Source organism: Coturnix japonica, chromosome 10 (assembly GCF_054131305.1).
Source record: "Coturnix japonica strain WE chromosome 10, WE-NBRP24, whole genome shotgun sequence".
Classification (NCBI taxonomy): domain Eukaryota; kingdom Metazoa; phylum Chordata; class Aves; order Galliformes; family Phasianidae; genus Coturnix; species Coturnix japonica.
The window spans coordinates 15,525,044-15,533,665 of NC_140672.1; the positions used below are offsets into that span (position 1 = coordinate 15,525,044).

An 8,622-nucleotide genomic window follows, 5' to 3' on the forward strand; every position below is an offset into this window, starting at 1 on the left:
AATTTCACACTAGTGTGGCTAGCAGCAAATCTTAGGTAAAGTTGCCATTGAAGCTCTAGAGGGGACCAGAAGTTAAAACATGGTTTCGCATAGATAATGAACAGAGGAAAGTAAAGTTGGTTGGTAGTCTGGAATAAGGTTTGTGAAGAGAATAGCTAATCTGCCTGTGGAGGGGACTTGTTATTATCTCTACGTTACTGGTGACTTGCCATTGGTATCCGTGGTAACTCCAAAGCCTAAAACCTAAGTCTTGTGAAAAAACGCTGATAACTGGGAAGAATGCTATTTACTTGAAGAGAAATAGACTAATTTCCAGAGGCTCTTTAATATAAGCGTGTATATTTTTTTTCTTCAATTTCAGCTTCAGTGATGTTAATAGTTAAAATTTAATTATTAAACAAGTAGATATTTTAAAACCCATTTTGCAGGATCTTAGTCTGAAAGTTTATTGGGTGTGCTTGGGGTGGAAAATTGAAGCTTAAAAATGAATTCATGTCTTCCTTGGTAACCTTGCACTTGCTGTCGTTTTCCTACTCAGCACTTGTTTGTGAATTCCTCTTTATTTAACAAAGAAGTATTTGGCCAGGTTGGATTACAGAAGTCTTTTAATTAACCGTGAGCTGTGCTTACATTACAGGTGTCCACGATGCGTTCTGTGGAGGAATCCCTCAGGAACAGGATGGATGAACTTGAAAGGATTAATAACCAGTTTAAGGATGAGCTGGATTATAAAGACTATACTATCCAACAACTTAAACAGGTATTTTTCTTGCTCTTAACTTTTATTAAATGAATGATGCATGTTTTCCAAGCAACAGGGAAAAGGTGAAAAAAAAAATTGGAGCAAAATGAAAGTGGCCAACTGAAATTAGTGGTAGACCATGAAAGATATTCAAATAATTAGTCACTACAGAGCACTGGCAGATTGCTTTAAATACAATAATCTGCATAGTAAATACATATGTAATACATGCATGTAACCTGATCTTGTTGAGTGACATCACGATATGTTAATTGAAATGTCTTACCATAAACTCTTTTTATCAGCTTGAGTCCTTATTTATGCTATATGAAAAACTTATTAATACTAGGCTGTCTTAAAAATTCTGCTTGTTTCTACTGTGTATGCTTTTCTATCATCATGAAATATAGGAGCTGGAGGAAAAGGACCATAATCTTCAAAAGTGGCGTGAGGAGAGAGATCAGTTTGTTGAAGCTTTGGAAGAACAGCTCAAAACTTTGGCTTCTAATGCCATACAAAAAGAGACAGAAATAGCAGAACTGAGACAATCTGCCTTAAAGGATTCAAGCAAGGTCAGCTCTCCTTTCCTCCTACTTGATTAGCTACCCATAAATTCTGTAAAACTCCTGTACCTGCTCTTTGTATTCTGGGTGTGGTTCTGTTCTTGAACACTGTTGTATTGACATCATGTGCAACTAACCAAAAAAAGCACCAGCTTTTATTTTTGTTCTTCAGAAACAGAATTTCTGTTAATTACTAAAATTTCAATTTTTTCAGTAGTTCAGATAAGCAGATGTCAGTTTGATGCTTATGATCCTACAGTCAGACTGGACATCTGTAGCTTTTTCCGATAATTCACAGCATTTCCGGATCCCAAGCTAGGCTCAATACTCAGATGGTAGTTCTGTCTCAGGTTTCTTACTTTCTTTGCTTTCTCTGAGGTAGTATCTACAATGGCATGAAAAGACAGAAGGGGATGTGGAGAGAGATTAAGGGAAGCATCAAAAAGCAGAGGGGGGATGATCTGTGGAAGTTGCATTTCTTATTTCAACATCCAGCTTTTAATCAGGATAGCCAATCTGAGCCGTAGCATAGAATTTCAGAAGCTAAACAGAAGACTAAATGAGTTGTGCTCTTTTGAGAATGTTTGGATTCACTTTCTCTGAGAAGAAAGATGTTCTCATAGCAAAACTTCCCCTACAACTGCCGACTTTCTCACAGTACCGAGGATTTGGGAACAAATAAAAGCTCGGGTTATTATATCTTAAGAGAGATGAAGGCTGAAGCACATAAGTAAAATAGAAAAATCAAAATATATTGTATTACAACTTCCCAGGCAATTCTGTGACTACTGCACTTGTGACAGTGACCGTACAAATCCGTGAAATGTTACTGTTCTTGAATAGTTAAGTGTTCTAGCCTGTAATTCTAAAACTGATGCTACTAAGTAATTGCAATACTGCTTGTGTGTGTTAATTCCTTTTGCCAATCCCACAACTCAGCAGTTTTTACTGTTTATTAGGATAATGCAACTGTGATAGAAGAGTTAAGAAAAGAACTGGCTGACAAAGATGACTTTATAAAGGAATTAAAACAACGCATTAACCACAGTAGCCCTCAGTGTTTGCCAGAAATACCTTTACTTGAAGAAAGACAAAGTAGAAGGAATGACTCTGTAAATGAAAAGGTATGATTATATTTATAGAAAGTAAGTACTTAACATCTTGTTAACCCCTTTTTGTTCTTCTGTTTTCCTAGGAGATACTGGAGCTAGAATCATTTTTCTTAGCATATAGTCCTTTAACTACATATTCAGTGATGAGTACTTGTTGGTTCTTTTTCTCTTCCACTCAAACATGAGCTCTCATCTTCTCAAAAATATTTTATTTACTAGAACACCATCTCTCTGTGTACATTATGGAACTTTTCCATGCAGTGTTCCATGTATTTGTATGTGGATGCTGAAGATTAGGCAGAGGTTTAGCCTTTGGTGTTCTAACATAGCAGCTGTGAGCGTGCAGAGTATGGGGGGAATGGATGACAAAACGGCCAGCGTTACAGATTTTGTCCCTAAATAATGTCTCGCTTTCTCTCTTTTGGAGGCAGAATATTGCCTGAGACTGTTAGTGAGACCCAGTAGGGTGTATCTGAAGATCACACAATGAATAGATGTTACTACCTTCCCACACTTGTGCTGTGTTTCAGCTTACGTGTTCATGTGGCGTCTGAGCTTGAGGTTTTACACTGTAACTTTAGAAAACTCGAGATATTTTGGAGGTCTAATGCATAGCCTAATCTTTACTCCTTTTAAATATTTACAGCCTAGGAAACAACAAAGCAAAACTAAAACTGGAGAAAGTATTCCATTAAGATGCAAAGCTGAAGACAATTATTTGTCACATCCATGTACTAGGAGCCTCACTTCATTAAATGAATCTGAGGTTAGTATGAAACTTCAGATCTGAAAATGTTGTGATTGTATTGCTTTTGATAAGGAATGAGTAGGAAAAGATCTCATGTTCTCTAAACAATTCCCAAGTTTTAATTTATTTATCCCTTTCAAGGTGATCAGATCACCTGTTTTTATAGCCTTTGATAGGAATAAAAGCTGTTGAAACAATTGTGTGATGAATTTTTGTCAGGTGCTGTTGAAAACTCTCCTCATGTTAATGCTTATGAAGTGGCTCATGATTAGATAAGTTACTTGGAAAAAATTCATGGAGCCACTGAAACGGGCACAGCAAATTGAACTTATTTTCTTCCTCTGCAGGATTTCTGGATATTGTTTTGTTAGCAGATGATGTTAATCATTCCTATATAAGTTTTTAATTGCTAACTTTCATAAAATAGCAGTTACATATATTTTAAAAACAAAGTATTTATTAACCAACTTAATTCTTGGAAATACAGTGGGTGGTGATACTCCATTCAGATTCTTAGCAGAGCCTGATAAAGTGGCTCTGACTACTTTTTGTCTTTCTACAATCTTTGGTAACTTTTTGAGAGGAAGAAGACTCCCCTCAGGGGGTTGGAACAGTGTAAGTAGTAAAAGCTGCTACTCTGTGTTTGGGACACTGGAGTTTGCTAGTTACTAGCAGCAGTAGAGGCAGCCATCTACCATTTTCTGATGTCCCCAGCAGCCTGTCTTCCATGTGTTCAACCAGCATCTGAACTCATTTTTGATATGCTAGCTGAATTCCTGCCATAGAGAAGGAGGAGTCCAGGTGATCTCAGTTCTGACTTTGTTGTTCCTGTTGAGAAAAACAGGATTGGGTGGATTGTGGACAGTAAGTGCTGCTGGGGAAATGCATACTGACATTTCCCTGTCACTTAGCTGTGCATTTGCTGCCATTTGACCATGAGCAGGTACATGATAGCCTTCAGCTTAAGTACGGTGTCATTGCTTGAATGTCTGTATTCTCTCCAGGGAAAAGATAGCAATGGAGTTCTTTAATGACTTGTACTGGGCTTGCACCTTGCCAGCTGGACCTTACTTATGTAAATAACATCTCTAGTGTAGAAGAGGAAGGGCAAATTCCCTAAGATTAAGCTGGAAGTTAATTGAACACTTGAATCAAATGCTCCTGTTCCTGCCCAGTTCTGACGCAGCAGAGTTGAGATGAAGAAAATCGTGTCAGTTCTACCACCATTCTCTATTAAAAAAAAGTGTAGTTGTCTGTGCCCTTGAGAAAAAATGACTTGTAAAGTATCAGGCTCAGTTTAACATGGAGAACTTTTTTTGTGATCATAGATTGGAAATAATTTTAAATGTAACAAGTTCTAGGAAAGAGGGGTAAAATTCTGCTGTAACTGAAATAGACTCCTTCTGTTACAAGTGTTCTTACAGCAGGAAAATCGAATGCTTACATATCCTTTTCCAGATGCTTTATAGCTTTTTAATCTCACGGCTACCTTAACACTTGCACTTAAAATTCTTCTGTGCTATCAGGAGCATTTGGAAACTGTCCTCGACTCTTCTGGAGTGTCCGCAGAAAATGGCAAAACTAGTCAGTTCCCAAAACCGGAGCTGGAAATCCCACTGACACCTCTGCAACCTGATAAGACGGAGATAAAGCAGCATGGCAGCATGATACCTTTAGGAGTGAAAATGCCTAAGGCAAAAAAGAAAAGAAGTGATGACATGGATGATGTATGACCTAGACCCAACAGAAAACAAAATATCTGATGCCTTTTTACCATTCTCATTTAAGCATTAAAAAAATGCTATTTCTACCTCAGTAAAGTAGTTGAAGAATTTAATCAATGAACTGCTTTAATGAACAAAACTAATAGCCAAGCTCAGTGATAATGGTTTAAGAGAAGGGAATTTCTCTTAACTCCATTGTGTATTTTCTTTGAAACCTGTAGACATAAATCAGCTTTTTAGACATCATGAGATGTCTAATACTGATATCTTCATGTCCTGTTTTTATAATTGAATGCCTATTTATTATTTGATTTACAGTGGAATAGTTACCACTAGCAAATACTTCCCTACTATTAGCAAAAGTGTTTAAAGTGTTCACTTTTGTGACATCAGTTGTTCTTTCCAAAAGAATCATGGCTGAAACTTGTCTTATTTTCCCAGGATTTTGTGAAAAGTGAGAACACGAAAAATACAAAATCTGTCATGGCTTTTAATTCACCCTCTGCAAGTGATGAGAAAATGGTTGGTTTTTGTTCTAGTTCTGAAGCTAGCTTGGGACTTCCTGTAATTTTGTGGTCACACGAAAGAAGCAGTGTCTTATCCTTATGTGTATACCTGAATGGGAATCTTACATGCTTATGAGCTCTTCCTATTAAATTCCATAAGCTAACCAAAGGGCAAGTCAGTCTGTCCCCAGAGCGTGTAATGGCTGTACTGTGTAATGATTTGGAGGGAAGGATATTGCACACTGAATAGTTGGGAAGAGAAGCTTTAGTGTATTATCGTGTGCTTTTGTAAGTGAAGCCCTTGTATTAAACTAAGGTTCATATCATTAATATGCATGGCAGTTATTAAAAACAGATGTTCACATGTGATAGCAGTATCCTTGGCATGGTCAGAGTATGAGTAGTAGATTTTTCCCATCTGTTGTCTTCTGTTTTGTATGTTTGTTTATTTTATGTAATTAGAACAGCTTATGTAAGAAACAACTCCACAGCTTGGGAGCTACTTTTAAAGAAACTACTGCCTTATTTAGAAACTTTAAGAAACGTATGCCTTGAAATAGCTGAGATTTTGACAACTCCCTAAAGGGTATAAAATTGTCTACATTACTTGCCGTTGTGGTATCATCAGCATAATGAACAGAGGTGTCAGTAGTAAAGCTCAAAATGTCAACTTAAAATAACGTTGAACTAAAATGAAGTTTAAACAATGCTCTTGTTTCACATGTTCACATCTCTGTTGAACAGAAATCCGGAAAAGACTACTTCCTGAGAAAGCGAGTACGTGCTTCAAGACTGACTAAAAAGAAGGATGAAACACTGCAAAAAGTTGGAGATTTTATTCAAAGCTCTCCTTCTATTATACACTCTAAAGGTTGGTGTAGAATAAGTTTTATTCCATGTTTTCTAGACATTGTAGAATGGCTTGTTTCTGCTGTAGGCTATTAATGTATGTGTTCTTAGACTTGTCTGCCATGTTAAGTTGTCCTTTGATTTATGAAGTAAATGCATTTATTCGTCTCTTCAGAGATTCATTATTACATTTGTGAAAACCTACAAGTATACAGAGAAAGTTGGTTCTGTCTTGTGCTTCTGTCAGCACGAAAGTTAGGCCTGTTGTTTAACTCCTGCTGAAGTTTCTGACTTCCAGCGACTTCTGAGCCATGATCGTCTTTCATACTCCATTTTAATGCGTGCTTTAAGCTGCCGTAACTGAACCTATAAACTGTTTCAGCTATAGAAGCAATAAAGAGCCTCGATGAACAAATACAATTTCTGAGTATTTTCACTTAAATTTTACGTGTCATTTATAAACCAGGTTTGTTACGAAGCTTTTTTTGCATTCATTGATTTAAAGACTCACAAAACCAGTAAGTTGATTGGTTTATGTATCAAAACAAATTTCTTCTAGCCAAGAAGCTGATGTCAGCAGTAAGTTCTCCTAAATCAAACGAACCTGAAAGTGTCGAAGAAGGAGAGACCAAGCCAAAACGATCCAAAAAGAAGCTGTATTCAACTGTCGTTTCTGGCCCTCTAGAAATACCTGCTTCTTCGGTAAGCGATTATACTGTAGTCTTGGCTTAAAATAAACTACTAAGGAGTCCAAACAGACTGGAGGTTTCATCTATTTGCAGGAGGAGGTTGAAAGTACTGAGGTATTTCTTTATTCTACCAAGTCATTCTTGTTGGTCTTCCTGCTGTTCTGTTTTATTTTGTCCTCAAAGATCTCTGTGTTTGGCTGGCTTACAGTTTACTAAGTAGGTGATGTAGCAATCATGGAGATGTCTTCTAATTTGGAATCATAGATAATTTCAGTGTGTTGGAGTGGGATTATTCTACTACACGCTTTTCTAGAGCACAACTTAGACAGCTTTTTAGGTATGCTTAAACTATGATCTCCTGTCTAAGACAACTTGCAAAGGATCTGATGTGCCAGTTTCATGACTCTGTCGGCAGCTATTGTGCTAAGAACATTCTTGCTCTGTTGGAACTGCATCTTTTAATTATATTAGAGTCCTTTTTGTGTTCAGCATAGTGATCATTTGCCCATACTGTAATATCCCTCTGAATTTTTTGATGATTTGACGAATGATATGGGCAGAAACCAAAATGTTATTTTTTTTGTTAGAGGATGAAGAAGATGAGACAATTTCTTCTCTCACTGTAGTTCTGAGAACATGGAACTGAACCGAGAACTGAAATTCTGGGCAAGTCATACCTACAGGGATTGAGGCTAAAAATGTTTTCTGAACGCTTCATGTTTCACAAAACAAGTATTATAATACTCTTTTGAAAACAAGTATTTCAAAATGAAAGCTGCCTTCAGGCTTTCCTCAGACGTGTGTGCTTTTTTAAGATAAACAGGATTTTGTACATTCTCCATATTTGTTCCTTGTGATTAAGCTGCATTAAAATGATCTCGGTATCCCATAGTTTTCTGAATAAAATATAATAAGCAAATTCCATTCTGAAATCCATTTAGGGGAAGAAATATGTTTGCGTGGGTCAAGAAGAGCTTGTCAGTCTTGTGTGAAAAGATGAGTAACTTTTGAAATGTTTTCTTCAGGAATCTGAGGAACAAAAGAAGGAAAGTGATCATCTGATCATCAAGCGACGGCTGAGATCCAGAACAGCTAAAAAACCTTGAAGAAGCGTGTTAGATGCAGTCATGCTCCTCTGTATTTGGTGTGTTAAATCCATGCTGCGTGGCAGCAGTCAGTGCAATACAAAGGTGTTCTGTGTGCCACAGCATTTCTCCAGGGGCTGCCAAAGGTAGAAGCACAACACAGCACCATCCTTCTGACAGTAATGTCTGTGAGTGTTAGACATGTGAGCACTGCATCATCCCCAGCGTGTCAGTGCTTTTCCACACCAACCTGACTCTCACACTCTCTGCACTGAATGTAACTCTGCTCTTGTGGAGACAAATGCTTTCTGTCACATCCTCCATCCCTGCAACCATTTGCTGGTAGGCAGCTCTTGCAGAAGAATCAAGCAGCAGAACCTTTTGCTCACCCTACAGCATGCAAATGCTATGAAAGCAGAAATAACCTGGCGTGCTCTGGGTCTGCAAGGCTGCACAGATGGGAGAGGTAGATTGTGTTTTTGCAGTGGAAGTTTCCAGTATTTTCGGTACATAGTGTAGGCCCTAACTGAATGTATAACCCTCTTGTAAAACAGCTGTATAAGTAGTTTTTCCACCAAGAAAGTTGCTGAACAGAGTTAAGTTC

General features: G+C 37.6%; 1 protein-coding gene across 1 annotated transcript; it reads left to right on the forward strand.

The window, feature by feature from the left end:
• The first annotated feature begins 2,275 nt into the window (after positions 1 to 2,275).
• LOC146759445 (kinesin-like protein KIF20B) lies at positions 2,276 to 8,194 on the forward strand. Its single transcript, XM_085510655.1, has 7 exons — positions 2,276 to 2,429; positions 3,064 to 3,183; positions 4,692 to 4,892; positions 5,331 to 5,411; positions 6,140 to 6,266; positions 6,804 to 6,946; positions 7,959 to 8,194. The coding sequence occupies exons 3-7, from the start codon at positions 4,830 to 4,832 to the stop codon at positions 8,037 to 8,039; spliced, it is 495 nt and encodes a 164-aa protein (XP_085366781.1). The 5' UTR covers positions 2,276 to 2,429; positions 3,064 to 3,183; positions 4,692 to 4,829; the 3' UTR covers positions 8,040 to 8,194.
• Positions 8,195 to 8,622: the final 428 nt, after the last annotated feature.